The sequence below is a fragment of the Epinephelus lanceolatus genome, chromosome 10 (genome assembly GCF_041903045.1).
Source record: "Epinephelus lanceolatus isolate andai-2023 chromosome 10, ASM4190304v1, whole genome shotgun sequence".
Taxonomy (NCBI): domain Eukaryota; kingdom Metazoa; phylum Chordata; class Actinopteri; order Perciformes; family Serranidae; genus Epinephelus; species Epinephelus lanceolatus.
The window spans coordinates 45,458,720-45,474,885 of record NC_135743.1 but is presented as its reverse complement, the minus strand read 5'-3'; the positions used below and the strand labels follow the sequence as shown (position 1 = coordinate 45,474,885).

At 44.0% G+C, this 16,166-nt stretch overlaps 1 protein-coding gene across 6 annotated transcripts in view; it reads right to left on the bottom strand.

The window, feature by feature from the left end:
- slc6a20 (solute carrier family 6 member 20) overlaps positions 1-16,166 on the bottom strand; it is a 138,476-nt gene that overhangs the window by 104,068 nt on the left and 18,242 nt on the right. For 4 of the 6 annotated variants that reach the window (XR_013492258.1, XM_078172040.1, XM_078172038.1 and 1 more), the window contains exon 2: positions 15,942-16,156. The exons of the other annotated variants lie outside the window; for them this stretch is intronic. Coding sequence is in view for 3 of the 4 variants with exons in the window: in XM_078172040.1 (XP_078028166.1) it covers positions 15,942-16,156 (215 nt within the window). In the remaining variant the exon portion in view is untranslated. The remainder of the gene's footprint in view (positions 1-15,941; positions 16,157-16,166) is intronic. 6 annotated transcript variants of the gene reach the window in all.

The following is a 16,166-nucleotide window of genomic DNA, read 5'->3' as shown; positions in this document are numbered from 1 at the left end:
GCAGATACGTAGACGTCCTGCAGGACTTGGTTAAAAGCTATAATAACGGCTATCACACGAGTATAAAAATGACGCCTATGCAAGTGACGACCGAGAACACCCTGCAAGTTTTTCAAAACCTGTACGGCTCGATCCCCCTGAGCTTCCAAGAAAAGTTAAAGATGAATTTTAAACAGGGAGATCTCGTGAGAATATCTAAAGTGAGAGGCGTGTTTGATAAGAAATACGAGCAGAGTTATACCGACGAGGTGTTTACGGTGGCTGAGTGCGTACCCCGAGTACCCCCCGTGTACAAACTGAAAGATAATGCCGGAGAACCTATCCGGGGTACGTTTTACGAAGCGGAGCTGCAAAAAGTAAAGATACCGCGAGACAGGAGCTACGCGGTGGAAGAAATTTTGGACCGACGCGTCGTCGGCGGAGAAAAACAAGCGTTGGTACGCTGGAAAAACTGGCCCGAGAAATTCAACAGCTGGGTCAAGGTCGGCGAGCTGAAAAATCTATAAGAACGCGCCGTACGTCAGATTCGTATTCATTTCATTTCATCATGTCTCAGATCTCAGGCGGCGAGGGGCTTTACATTACCCTGCCCTCCAACGCCAGCGCGCACGTATTTAAAAATAATACCGGCTCCAGTTTCCACGTCGACTTGGCACAACATATTGACCTGGAGGGCCCGTGGCAAGTGGCCTTGACGGAGATTTCGTACCCGCACACGTGGCATAACATTCCTCAAGACGCGGCCTACTTTGAGTGGAGAAAGAAACCCGTGACACCCGACGGGGAGACCGTAGTCAACCGTCGAAGGTTCAGAGGGGGATATTACGCCAACTTTGAGCAGCTCAGGGCCGAGCTAAACACACATCTTAGAGTCGTCGACAGCGACTTTTTTTAGCGTTTAACAACATCCAAAAAAGATTTGAATTTCAGGCGGGCGGTCAGTATCATCTGTGCGTTTTTCCGCCCGCGTCTTACATATTGGGCATGAAATCGGGAGAATGGTTCACGTTCGACGCAAGGTTGCTGCCCCACCCGGCCGATATAAAAGCGGGGAATTACCACCTTTACTGCTACAGAGACGTGGTAAGTCATCAGCTCGTAGGCGACGCCTACGCTCCGCTCTTGAGGACCGTCCCTATACAAGGGACGTACGGAGACGTCATCACGCAGTGTTTTAATCCCGCCTCGTATCTACCAGTCATCAAGAAACACATTGAAAGAATCCACGTCGAGATTAAGACCGATCAAAATAAGCCGGTAAACTTTACCTTTGGCAAGACTATCGTGAAACTCCATTTCAGACCCGCAAAGACCTCGTTGAAACCATGACCCCTTACCACAATCCTCGTCGTTTTGTGAGCTACTATGAAAACCAAGCGGGCGGAGCCCTCCCCGGTTTTTACGGCTCCCCCGTCATGTACGGACGAGGGATAGGGTCTATATTTTCAAGATTATTCCGTTTCGTGTCCCCTATCGTGAAAAAAGGTTTTGCCATCGCTAAGCCTTATCTCAGGTCGGCCGCTAAAAACATAGCCTCGGAGGTCATAAGCCACGCCGTAGGTAAAATAACGGGTCGAAACTCTGATCAGACGTCTCAAGAAGGATCCGGGGGTATTATGGTTTTGGCCAGAAGAGCGAGAAAGAGACCTCCGGGGGAGCGCATTTCACGAGGATCTAAAAAACGTCGACGCTCTGCCAAGGGCAAGTCAGTCGGTACGAGAGGCGCTAAGGGAAACAAGTCTACCCGGAGCCCCTCAGCAGCGGCGATAAGGTCCGGCGATATCTTTTAGTCATCAGCCCGGAGAACACTGGCTAGCGCTCACTCTGGACCAAGACGCCACTTTTTTCGACTCGTTCGGACTACTGCCCGACTTTGTCTATTACCCGAAAACCGTGTTACAATTTTTAAAAAGCCGTTGTAAGAAAAAATTACTGTACCAGAAAAGACAACTTTGCTGCGGACAGCATTGTGTTTATTATTTATGTCATAGGGCCTGCGGGCTACCTTTTGAGAGCGTGCTATCTCTGTATCACGACGACGTCATAAAAAGCTCGGGGCTTGGTTTTTAGGCTGGCTTTTTTATTTACCAGCAATTTGATAATTTTCTTTTGCCTTTTGAGTTTTTGATATTGAGCCCTGGTCAGGGGAATGTTTCCTTTCAAAACATTTAAAGAGAGTTCGCACAAAGACTGAAGAAAGTCGGAAGAGCCGTGGTTAAGAATATCTTTACGCCTCTGAGGCGTGGCGTGACACAAAGCACGCAGTAAAGGAGCGTTCCTTTTTAAACACGCAGACATGACGACGATGATGATGATGATTCAGGAAGACCGTGATTTAGGTAGATAGACGACGGGCCACTGCTCCGGTAACAACCCCGATCTCAGTCTGTATTGTTCTGGGCAATTTGGAGTGAGATCTACGATTAAATAACCGCGAGCGTCTCTGGTGGCATCTTCAAAGCTTTCTGAAAAAAAAAGTTTTTCTCAAAGGAAAAATTTGCTGAGCCAATATATTTATCTGTAACCTATCTCTGGGGGTTTTAAACAAGACCAGGTAATTACTGTTTAAGCTGCTGGTCCGACTGTGTTTGCCCCGATGAAAAACATTCTGCATCAGCATCATGACGCTCATGTTCCTGTGGTGTCTGTATTGTGTAAAAATCTTGACTACTTCGGGATGGTCGGAGGCCTGAAAAATGACGTCGTCCAGGATAATCAAGTGACTTTGATCGGGGGGAAACAGGTTCTCATCATCAAAAGAATCAGGCAAGCCTTCAACAAATTTAATCTTTTTATTCATCTTTTGCAGTTCACCGTACATAGGCTGGAACGAAGTATATATCCATACAATATTTTCAGGCACCTGAGACAAAACATCTTGACAGTTTTCCAATACACTTTTTACAAAAAAAATTTTTCCACAACCGCTGGGTCCCACAATCTGACATGAGAAAGGCACTCGCAGTCTAGGATCAAAGTCAATCGGCCGGTGGTCTGTGGAATACATTTCAATAGCCAAACGGCAAAGTTTCACCTGTGGAAAGCAGCCATCTCTTGTCAAATACCACACGAAACCTTTTTAAAAATGACGAGTTTTTAAGCAGAAACCCGTTTCTATCCCTCTTTATACCGTGTTGAAGAGTCTCGATAAACCCCTCCTCCTCCTCCTCCCTCTCCCCCGTATGGTGGTTTTGCAGGTAACCCTCTACCAGCTCTTTGATGCTGTCAAAATTGATTTTTTCACAACATTCGTGCGTCTGAGTAATGCCCTTCACCCGCAACACGGCTCGTTTGTTTTTTCTGGTCAAGTAGGCGTAACTTTTAGGACCCGCCACCGCAAATTCCTGTATGGTGTCGCCCCCCAACTCGTCAGTCAAGTCTCCCAAATAATTACCCAGTTTGAGCCCCTTCTCTCCCTCTTTTGCGACATAAATTAGAGAGTCGGTGTCGAGGTAAAGTACCCGATTTTGCAATTGATGCAAATAGTCGTATAACTTTAGACGGCCGTAGGCTGTGGTGAATGCCGCGATAAACACGTTGTCCGTCTTGTTGGGGGGTGCGATATACTGATCGCCGTGACACCACTGAATCAGAGCCATGGTCTCGTTTAGGAAGGAAAAGTATTTGACTTTGTGTTTTTCTGAAAACATGTAACTGAAAAACTCCTCCGGTTCCCTGACGAGCACGGTCTGGTTCAGGTTACTTCTCTGGGCAAACTTTCCCCATAAGCTATTTAGACAGAGCTTAGCCACCTGTCTTTTAGCCAGGTTCGGTTGAATTTTGTCCACGTCCAGCAAAACGCCCTGATTTGCCCCGTAGTCTGCAATGTACTTTTCTCTACTCTCCGGATCCGAGGCCTCGGCAGGGTAGCCCGAGGCCTCCTGTTTACCCTTGAGAAAAGTGTGCATGTACTCTACAAATACGTCGTCGCTGCGTCTATCAAAGTGCCAAACCTCTGTGATCTTACCTAAGCGGTACCCCAACTCCAAGGCTTTGTTAAATTCGGGAGTGACCCAAACCCCCGTCAACGCCCTGAGCTCATCGACGTGGGCACACGAGCCGGCCTGAAAATTAAGATCGGCGCACGTTCGACAGAGGGTGAACACCAGTTTACCCGAGGGTGTTTTGTAGGGCAACACAGGGAAAAACAAACCTCGAGGAGGGTAGACGACGGCCCTGATTAACCCAAAGTAGTTTTGCGGCTCTTTGAAATCTCGGTAAACTATTTCGGGGTGTCCCAGAGAATAGGGAAAGGCGCAGTTAACGTAGGGATACAAGGATGTCACGTCCACGTAGTGTACGGTTTCGTTCGCCGCCGCCGTGTACCTCAGCCTCACGGCGCTCGTCCTACCGCCGTACAAAGCGTCGCGGGGTGACAAAGGTCGGGGGGGTTTGGCACGCTTGAGAAAATCTCTCAGAGGTGGATGGGATGTTTTTCAACTCGAGCCAATCGTGCTCTCTCATCACGTTCACCTTGAGACCGTGGACGGACTCTAACATCTGTATACGCGCCACGGTGGAAGCGTGCAACTCGTCAAACGGTCTGCCCATCAGAGGGCAGGTGTCGTGGTGCTGAAAGCAGGACGGACAGCCGTGATAAAAACAACCCAGAAACTCCCAAGCCGTTTTCACGCCTCGGACCTCGTCCTAACCGTCTACAAAGTAGCGACCGATCTGTTTTTCGCCTGCGTTCAACGCGTGCTGAATAAAGACGCCCTCGGTATGCGCCACCCACTCTAACCACTGAACGCCGGCGTTTGAGTAGGTTTTGCGACGTCTTCGATAGTCGTCGGGAGAAGGAATGGCCAGGGTGTCGGGACGTAGGAAATTTGTGCGAAACACTTTCATGCAGGCCGAAGCGATGGTGGCGCAGCTGAAAGGGTCCACGCCCGTTTCGTCGATGTAACCTTTTCTGAAAATGTCGCAGGCTCGCGCGAGGATATCCACGTCGCTTTGACAGTAGCGGACGGCTTCTTTCTCAAAATTGAATGTGCCGTGATGCATCCTCTCGTACCACGCTTCAAATTCTCTCTTGCCCTCTCTACTCATTTGTTTGATGCCGTAGGCCTCTGGCTCGGGGTAGGGGCCTACGTACTTTAAATGATTCTCGGAGCTAAATCGATGGGGAAAAAAACCCTTGTTTTTATCGGGAAAACCTAGGGCTTTGGGCAGAGCCGACAGACAGCACGTCAAGAAACTGAGACTATCGATGTATCTGTGTTCGTAATCGGGGTCGGTGAAACGTACGACTTTGCTTCCCTGCATTACAAGCGCCTCGGGCTTCAGGTTCAGAGACAGCATGGCATTGAGCACAATGTATCCGTCAAATCCTCTAGCGTTGTGAGTGATAAAGACGGATTTTCTGTACATGGGTCGTCTGAAATGCAAAATAAACTGTTTGGCGCAATCTACGCCCTGAGCATTCCACCTTTTGCCGTCGAGGGTTTTCGTACACACCAGAAAAGGGATGTGCGCTCCCAACGAGTCTACGTACGTCTCGAAATCGTAGAAAATCAATTTCTCTGTATGTTTTGTCTCGATGGGTAAACGCTGTATGTAACACAGGTGCTCCTCGCTCTCGTCTTTTTCTAGGGTCGCTCCGCAGATTTTACATTTGACTTTTGGACACGCGTGTTGTTTAAAGTTACCGTTCATAGCGATGTAGTATAGCATGTCGCATTTTTTGCATCTTTTAATCAGCTCACAATTACTGACGTATTTTTCAGCCACGGGCCTCTTTACGGGCTCTTTGTGTTTGGCTAAACACGACGCGGAACGGCACGTTCTGTTACAGTCAACGCAAACTACGGGTCGGAGCTCTCGCTCGCTACAGGAGGGGTCCGAGCAAATGGAGCAATGACCCTCGCAATAGTGACACGCGACGGAGGTGTACCCCGCGTAGCAATACTCGCACACGTACGGCGAGCCTAGGAAGGATTTCAGGCTCGTTATGCCGTAGTAGTGTTTTTCAAACATAAACATTAACACCGTCTTTTGTCTTCTTGGTGAATCGGTCGCAAATTTAAAAAAGCTGTATTTAAAGAAAACCGTACGAATGTTAACGTATGCTTTATTGATTGTAGTAGGCCTATGTGCTTAAAAGCTCACTCCATAATGGTCACCCCATATGCTAAGGTGATTTGGAGAAACTGACGCAAAGTGAATAGTATGTGTGTGTGTGTGTGTGTGTGTGTGTGTGTGTGCGCGTGTGTGCGTGCGTGCATGTGTGGAGGTGAATGTTGGGTGAGAATCGCTTGCACTTTCACACTTTGTACTTTTAGTTAGAACTCATCTTTTCACCTTCTGTAACTAATATAATTAACGTGTTTTTTCATGTCACAAACAAAAAGAGTTTAAATAAACTGAATATTTAATTGCTGTGTGTGTGTTTGAGAGAAAGAGAAAGGGAAACAAGAAGATGGTGAGGATTTATTTTAACTACATCGCCGTATCGTGATATTGTGTCTGGCGCGTCTCCTTCCCCCCTCCCTACATCCTGGCTCCCACAACATTCACCCCGGTGTGTTATTGGGAAAGTTCTTCATTCACAAATGTGGATATTTTAAGACTCATTGCAGGAATGAGCTACAACTCTCAAGTCCCTCAGTCTTGTTAAAGAAAAGAAAGCCCTTACATTATTTTCTTTACTAGAAACATTTAAGTATGATTTATTTTTTATTTTAAACCTTTTATTTTAAACCGTTCAGGTCACCATCCATCATCTTTAAATTTGACAGAAGGTGTATTATTCATTCTCTCATCAGAAGTAGCCAATGATTTTTTTTTTCACATTACCTTTTTTAAGGTTCTTCAAATAATCACCAGGGCCCAGTATTTCAAAACTTGTAATCTTGATCAGAATAATCCAGATAATGAAATCCTCCTTTTCTCAGTCAGGGATCAAGGTGATCCTGCTGACTTTATCTGGGTATTTCAAAACATTGGCAGGGCGGGTCACTTTGATCCCAATCTGACCAGATACGGATTTCCAAATCTCATGACTCCGCCCCGAATCTGAAACATGGCGGACCAAGTTACTTCACGAAATGAGCAGTTGGTAGCACAGCTTTCACATCAAAATGTAGGTTTACCGTTATCTAATGTGTAGCGTTTTTAAGACCATACAAAGGCCACCCACCATCTCATGTGAGCCAGCTATTTGAATTGTCACCTACTTAAAACGTGGGCGTACCGATCTCTAATTGAGCCGAAGTCATGCTAATGGTAGCTAACGCGATGTATTTTACGGTCTGTGGTTTAATTTAAAAGGGATTTAATCTGAAGTACATCATACATGAACTCTTTAAACACCAACCTGTTCAGAGTTTAACGTTTTGTTATTGCCAACACAGCAGACTTTTTTTCTTTTTTTTTTTTTTTATATGTGTCTCAGAGCAGACTGTATAGGAAAAATACATAGTAACATTACTAGTATGAATTATGCGGTTCATTCATAAATGTCAGAGGACTGAGTTTGGGTATGCTACAGTAATGCTGATGATATGCTTTTCTGTACTTAAACAATTTCTGTGACTATTGTGGATTCCTGACAGAGAATGGAGACTGAGAGGGCGGTGAGACAAATTGAATTGGCTGACAAGCAGCTCAAACTGACGCTGCTTCAGCAGAGAGAGACAGAATTGAAGATAAAACTTGTGGAAAAGAAGCTCACATCAGACCTGTGAGCAGTCTTTAGGTTCTGTGACACTATTGTGATTTACATTTTGTTTCTAATTGCTTTTTTATACTTTGTTTGAATTGCCATGTGTTTATTATGTTAATCCCTGTGTTGTTTTTTGCACTCTATGTAAAGAAAAGAATGTGCTATACAAATAAATTTGCTTTGCATTGCATTTCCTTGCCTTTGTCTGGCCACAAACATATGTTGGATGTTTTGGTACAAACAAGTTACAATGTTAGGTGAAACTAGATGTTGAGAAATAGGTCTGTATGTGTTACTCTTATTTACAGCAGTTTCAGAAAGTATGCCCACAATATTTTTCTACGCTTGAAATTACAACTAAAACACTAATTTAGATTAAGTGTAATGAACATCTTGAGTAACAATATCTATGAGAAGTGGAGCTGAGGCTTTGTCAAATCCACCTCTGAGGTGGGATCCAAATAATCCTGAAATTTGGTATCAAATTGATCCAGATCTCTGCCTTAACTTTTGAAATACCCAAATGCAGCATTTATCTGGATTAAAGGGAGGACTGGATTACCAGGTCTGAATCCTGATCCCCAGGATCAGGATCCTCTTGATCTGTATTGAACTACCCAGTTTTCAGATCAGGATTTAATCCAATCCGGCCAGGATAATCCTATCAGATCACTTTGAAATACTGGGCCCAGAAGAGCATTCATAACTCAGAAAAAGAATCATCTGTCTATATAAACACAACTTTACAGATCACAGCTTCTTTTAAATTTTTTTGGATCTCAATTTATTGGATATCCTAATTATATGTGGTGGATGCCTATTCCAGTATGTCATCGCTCTATACACAAATACAAACTCTACACATTCTCTTAAAGGTCATATGTATAGCTGTTTCATCAAAACAAATATTTAAAAAAAATAATACATCCATAGAATGTCTAGAAAGGTGTAGAATTAAAGTCTATATTTTCCTGAAAAAAAAAAAAAATTACAGTAGAGAAATAATTGTTTTAGAAATTTTGACGGGCCCAAAATGTGCCAATATTTTGATTTGGTTACGTTGGTTACGGAGGGGGGGGAGCTCAGGGTTGCCAGATTGTGATAGCTGCAGAGGTATGGCTTCGTCCCAGCGCTATCTATCGCAAATTCTAGCCGACCAACAGAGAAGCAAAACCAGAATCAACATCGGTTCAGCTTTTGATTGTTGGTGTCAGCTGAAGGCAGAAAAAGGGCTAAAAAGCCACACAGAAGTTGCTGCGTTCCTTCTGGACAGGTAAGCTAATGTTTGCTAACTAACGCAGCAGGGTTGTAAAAAGATATATCTGCTGAATATATCTAATATCTAGTAAAGCCGAACTAGTAATTACACTGCACCTAGATGAAATATGTTAAGAAAAAGTAAGGTTGATGGTTAATCCCAGATATTTTAGCAAGTTCTCTAGAAATGACGTTTTTGGGACTGTGATTCTTCCGGTTTTAGAGTTGTCAAATAGTGTTGTAAAAAAGTAAATCTACTGAATATATCAAATATCTAGTAAAGCCGAACTAGTACTCACACTGCACCTAGATGAACTATGTTAAGAAAAAGTTAAAATGTCGGCTAATTTCAGTTATTTTACCTAATACTCTAGAAACAGCGTTTTGGGGACGGTAACGTTAGTTTTTTGCGGCTTGTTGTAAAATAGAGTCGTAAAAAGATACATCTACTGAATATATCTAATATGACTATATATAACTATCATATTATTATTATTATTATTATTGGTGGGAAATTATAACAGAGGAATATATTTGCCGTTTTAATATCAAGAACACTTTCGTGTTTTTGTGTGTATACAGGACATTGCTGAATCAGTGTCCACCACCAGGATCCTATAATTGACTGATTACGTTAGCATTAGTGACGAGTAGAGCTAAAAATGCTTTATGGAGATTGTTACAGTGTGTTACAGGGCGCACAAGAGAGGATTCATGATTTATTATTATTATTTTTTAATTACTACACCACAAAAGACTCTTCACTTATAGTGCCGGCGCCCTATGTACAGAGGCATTGCCTCACTGCAGCAGCCGTGGGTTCAAATCTGGCTCGCGGCAAAAAAGCCAATAAAAATAATCTTAAAAAAAAAACAAAAAAACAAAAGACTTGACACTTGACATCGCTGTCTCAAGTGTCTGTTGTTTACGAACCTGGCAACCTGTAGAATTGAAGAGTGGAGCGAGAGTGGGCAAGTGTGGGTGCGACACCTACTGACCGGGAAGTATGAATCCTATATCTATCACCTTTAAGTGCATTAGTTCTTGGTATAGGTGAAGTAAAGTGGGCACCCCAGGCATGCCTAGTCGCATAGCCATGTCTAGTATCAGTAGGTTGTAACTGTAACAGCAATTTCTCCGGTCTACCCAACTGACCAACATTAAACAGAAAAATCACCCTGGCTACATGCTACTCTTTGATCTACTTCATCCAAGTCAGTGCAGTGTGTATCCATTCAACACTACTCCTCCCAGAGCAGCGGAGCGCTAGTCGTGCCGCCCTGTTCTGAGTGATCTGTAATTTGTTTAAGTCCTGTTTTGAAGCACTAGACCATATTGTTGGGCAGTAGTTGGTTGGGCATAATACTAAAGATTGCAATACCAATTTAACTGCATCAACAGTCCATAAATGTGCGCCCCTTTTTATCACTGAAATATTACTACTCATTTTAGACACCATTTTATTGTTGTTATTATGTGAAGACCAGCTAAGTGTTTTATCTATAATCACTCCCAACAATTTGACCTCTCTAACTTGCTCAATATTGTCACCCTGTAAAACCAAATGTAATTCAGGATTAGATCTTAGCATATATCTAGACCCCAGCATGATACTCTTTGTTTTTGAAACATTCAGCTTTAACCTATTTTCACAAACCCAATCAGAGACCAGTTGTTGTTCGCTATGAGGGAAACCTTGCAGGAGTCTTCAGGGTTCAGTCCAGCCGACTTGGTTTTTGGCCACACTGTGCATGGCCCTTTGCGTCTGTTGAGTGAGAGCTAGCTCTCCGATAAATACAGCACTAAAGTATAACTTGGGCTACTTAAGTTCGTTCAGAGAGAGATTACATCATTCATGTGATCTGGCCCCATGATTCACTTGCGACCTCTCAGTCAAAAATGAAAACAAATTATGACAAAAGGTCTGTTGCCCAGAAATTCCAGGCAGGTGACCATGTACTAGTCCTGTTGCCTATAGTTTGTTCTGGCCTGCAGGCCAATTTTTCTGGCCCATATGTAGTAGAACGAAAACTCGGTGAAACGGATTATGTAATGTAAAAAAACTCCGGACCATAAGAAAAACACTTGTGTGTCATATCGACATGATTAAAAAGTATGCTGACTGCGATACTTGCGCAGGCTCATCTCCTGTTGTTCATCTGTTGCCTCAGTGTGAGTCGCTCCGGCCCTGTACAGTCCTAGTGATGACGGGCAGGATGACAGACGCAGCTCTGTTTATGTGTGGGCCTCAGAAACTGTGAGATATTGTCAGACCTAAATGCATATTTGGCGCATCTGTCTGATTCAGCCAGGTCTGACATCAGTGCACTCTTCAAAAGCTTTCCCAGCCTTTTTGGTGACATATCCACTCAAACTAATATGTTAAAACATGACATTGATATGGGAAATCACAAACCTATTAAAAAGGACTCATATCATGTTCATCCAACTAAACACTCTGTGATGCAACAGGAGGTAAAATATCTCCTTGATCATGGTTTCGCCGTTCCAAGCAGCAGTCCTTGGAGTTCCCCTTCCCTCCTCATTCCTAAAGCTGACCAAACCCCACAGTTCTGTAATGATTACCGCAAGGTTAATGCCACTACAAAACACGATTCATTCCCGCTTCCATGCATGGAGGACTGTGTTGATCGCGTGGGATCTTCCAAAGTCATTTAACAACTTTGGCTGAGTACTGGAGAACTGCGCATGTGTTGGGGTATACGCTGTCCCTGTGAAAAGCTCTGTCACAAAGGTGACTTTTTATCCAGTTTTAAGCCATATTATATGCTACACTTTAAGATCCTGATTGTTTTATCTATACATTTTAATGATGAAGAGCTTTTAAGTCATCAGATGCCTGCATCTTAAGTTAAATTGGCTAACAGCTGGATGATGACCGATGTTTGTTTTTAGCCTGATGGCTAGGCTAAGCTTTGAGCACTTTTATGGACTTTTATGATCTGCCTGTGTGATGGCTGAGTGTAGACCTAAGTGTCATTAAGGGCTGGGCGATATAGACAAAAATTCATATCCCGGTATTTTCAGGCTGAATGGTAATATACAATATATATCCCGGTATTTTCTACTAAGTGGGCTACATGTTTAGTTGCAAGCTGATCCATGGCTGAATCCCCTGTTATTTCTGCTACATGTATTTTTCCACAGCATGGCAGGTAAAAGAAGTTTACCTGTTGGAGGTGAGCTTTTTGCAAAGGTGCAGTAAGAGCCTGTTGTCTGCAGGTCTTCATCAACATCTCACTGTGGCTGTTTCTGCTTTTACTCTTCGTGTCTTAATTGAAGAAACACCGCTAATAAAGTTTCGCTAATTTGGTAATAAACATATTTTAATTCCTATAGAGTCTTAAAAATTAAAGTTTCTCATTATTTTGTTGTGTAAAAAGTTTTACTGTGATGCAGCAAAATTAGGAACTAAAATATAGCAGATATGTAAAGTACCAATAGGACACAGGAGAGAAACTAAACTCCAAACCACAGAGTAGTATTGCATGGTATACTGGTACCAACGGTAGACCACGGTACTTAAACACCACGGTACATATGATACCATAATGCTGGAGTCCCGTAGTACTACGGTGCCACTACTGTGGGATAAGTTCAAAGTCTAATCGCAAGAGGGTGAGTGTCCATGCACCGTCCAATAACGGCGCACGCTGGCCACCTGGCACTCAATATGCTGCTGCAGTGGTTTGTTTTCCAGTGACATTTCAGGTATTAGCTGAGCTATTGAGTATCTTTAAGCAGTGAAAGTTATTATTTATTTCTTTTTACTTGTAGGCTAGATTTGTTTATATATGCTACAGTGATTTGTTTTCCACAGAGCTCTACGGTGCAAGCATTTTACTCACATTTGCAACTAAAAATAGTTTTGCGCGAGCAAAAGAAATCATTCAGGAGCACACTGTGCCAGTACAGATTTCAACCAGCAGCAGAAACGAAAGGCGAATCCTGACAGTTGTGGGTTGAACGGAGGACACAGACAGGAATATGACGGAGCGCTGTGGCCACGCAAGATAACGGCTTATCGGCAACCGAGAAGCCCAGCTCCTGGTCCAATAATTTCCTCTTTGTTGGTGCCATGACTGCCCAGAAATTCCTGAACAGCCGAGCCATGGCGGCACACAGGTATGTGACGTGTCAGAGGAGAGATGAGCCGTTCACATTTCTCTCTTTGTGGCAGGTAACGGTCCACAAACCTCACTGCACTTAAGGGACTGTTCGTAACTTATCAGAGGAGGAGGGTGGCTGGTTGATTTTTATTTTATTTATTCATTTTATTTTGGTCCCCCCATGTTAATCACTTATTGATGCTGTTTTTGAAGTATGAATAAGTCAACAAGTAATTTATTCCATTGAAATATCATTGATGTATTATAGAATGTGATTTATCTTTTTATAAATGACAAAAGGCACATCTGCCTAATTTTTGTTGTGGTATCGTGATACTACTCAGAACCGTGATACTTCCACTGGTATTGTACCGTGGGTCCCAATTTTGGTACCGTGACTACACTACCACGGAGATTCAGTTAGAAGCTACAAAAGTCCTGAGAGCTGAACACATAGAGACTTTTACAAATGCCTTTCTCTCTGGTCTCCTGCAGACAGAGGTGAGTAGAGTCTTACAACACACATACTTGTTCGAGGGGGAGAAACGGGCCAGTCGGGGGTTAGCTGCGGTCGGCTAAACGCTGCTTGAGTGTGGGCAGCCCGGCTTTTGGACTGGAGTAGGTGCGCAGCTCGGCGTGGCACCACCAATAAACCAATAACAGATAAACACAAATTGACTGGAAGTGGCTAAGAGTTACAGAGGAAAAGGCCTACAGTACTGTACGTGTGCTACTGCGGTAACTTCATTTATCACACAGACTGATTTAGCATAGCTTGTGCTATACAGACCGATGTCTCACTGTAGACTAATTAACAAACAGATTAAACAGAGGAGCAGCTCTGTGTCTCTCTAAGTGTTGATGGAGAACTTGGAAGTGAGTGTGTGGGGCAGAGCTGTGTGGAATATGAGAGAGGAGAGATGAACACTGGTATGCATTATGTGACTCACCTTGACCCTATATCAATACAAACGGTATTGTCTAAATTTACATCTTGCTTGAAAACATATATCAATATATTGTAAAAAATCAATGAACCGCCCAGGCCTAGTGTCATTCATGTTAGCTTACCGTGACAAAGAATAAGAAAAGCATCACTCATCCGGAAGCCGAGCTCAGGGAGAAAGACAAGCTAATTTTGGAGTTTTCCTCTGTCACCACGGCTCAGGCTAAACACCTAGCCATCCTGGGCTCCCCCAGCTGTGTCAACAGGAATGCAACCTGTCCATTTCAATCCTGTGTCTGCTCCATTCCAGAAACGGACAACGATCCAACTCTTTCCTGGACCGGCTCCATCATCGCAGGAGTCCCTGAGTGTGTGGCTGTTTCAGCTTAGCCTGGGGATTGGTGGTCTCTCCTGGGGGCTAAGCCCCAAGCAGCAGACAGTACTCCCATCCCAACTGTGACTCAGTCGCCCGTCGGATCCAGTGAGCTCAACCCCATGTCAGTGGGAGCACTGGACTATTAAGGGCAAACACAGTGCAAAGTGCCTGTCTCCCTGAGCTCCACCTTGGGACCTTTCGATGGCCAACAGGTACGACATCCTCAACATGTTGGAGTTTCCGCTGCTGAAGGAGTGCTCCAATCTTCCACCGCCTCCTCTGTCTCCAACATGCCCCAGCTCTCACTGGACCAAACGCCTGCTCCCTCATCGCAGCCAAAGCCAATCCACTTGGTTCCGCATGTTCTTTCTCCGTTAATCAAGTAGAGCCAGGGCCCTCTAACAACAACGTATTTAGTCATCACAACTGTCTTTGTAACTAACCCATATAACTAATAGACCTAACAGACCGTTTTTGAAATTCAATCTGATATATTCTCAATCTCTTACAAAATCTAGGTGGACTTGCAGTGTAGTAAACTTAAACAACCTTTTATGCATCCCTACATCTAGTGACTGTACAGATCAAAGCAAGACAGTCAATCTTACTAACCACCTCAGATCTCTGTACACACACATATCACCAGGTGCTAACCCTCCTCACAATAAAACCATACCAGTGACCCTGAGTATGGCACTATTAAATGTGTTTTAATCTGCACGTGGACAAACAATCTGACTCTTTTGCATAGAATTTTTTATAATTTATCAATTAATCAATCAATCAATTTGATTTATAAAGCCCAATATCACAAATCACAATTTGCCTCACAGGGCTTTACAGCATACGACATCCCTCTGTCCTTAGGACCCTCGCAGCGGATAAGGAAAAACTCCCTCCAAAAAAAACCTTTAATGGGGGAAAAAAATGGTAGAAACCTCAGGAAGAGCGACTGAGGAGGGATCCCTATTCCAGGATGGACACTGCCATTTGAGGATTTTTCTCCTTTCATCCAGAAGCCACGCCACCTTTTGTCTCCCAGCCTGCTGCGCCCAGACTGCTGTTCTTTTTGCCTTTTTGTTTTCCCAGCTTATGCTACGGTCCTCAGTTTTTCCCTGCACCTTTTTGTATTACAAGAACTTTTCACTTTTAAACTGCATCGCTGACTCTGTGTGTTTGTGATTCTGTTGGGATTCATTCAGTTTACAAGCGTGAGCTTAACAGAATGAACTGGCCAAGCAATGAATCCCTCAGACACATTACCGGTTTCAGCATGCTCTGGCCAGTCAGGGTTCCCTGCTCGGTCAACACAAGCAACTGTTGCACTGCACATTCCCTGGTAAACAACAGCAATCAGAGTCTTCTTCACCATTTTTGGACTGTGGCAGCTGACTCCTAATGGAATGAGCAGGCTCTTTCACATGCGTTTCACAAAGGACTAAATGAACATATTAAGGACGAGGGTCACTTCCAAGGACCTTTTAGGCCCTTGTTAATCTGACTATTCGTTTGCACAATCGATGTAGGGAGAGACTAGCAGAAAGAAAGTCTGACAAGTCACTGACTCACCCTCACACTGGGGCCCAGAAAGTACTCCCTTTGTCTGTTCCTTCCACTCCTTCCAACTCCTCTGAACCACCGGAGAAGAAGGAGAAGAACCAATGCAGTTCAGATGCGCATGGCTGACTCCGGAGGAGCGTCTACGGACGATAAAGGCTGGGGACTGCTTGTACTGTGGGGCCAAGGGACTCCTGCTGGCTGCCTGTTCAGTGTGGCCAAAAGATCTGGCTCATG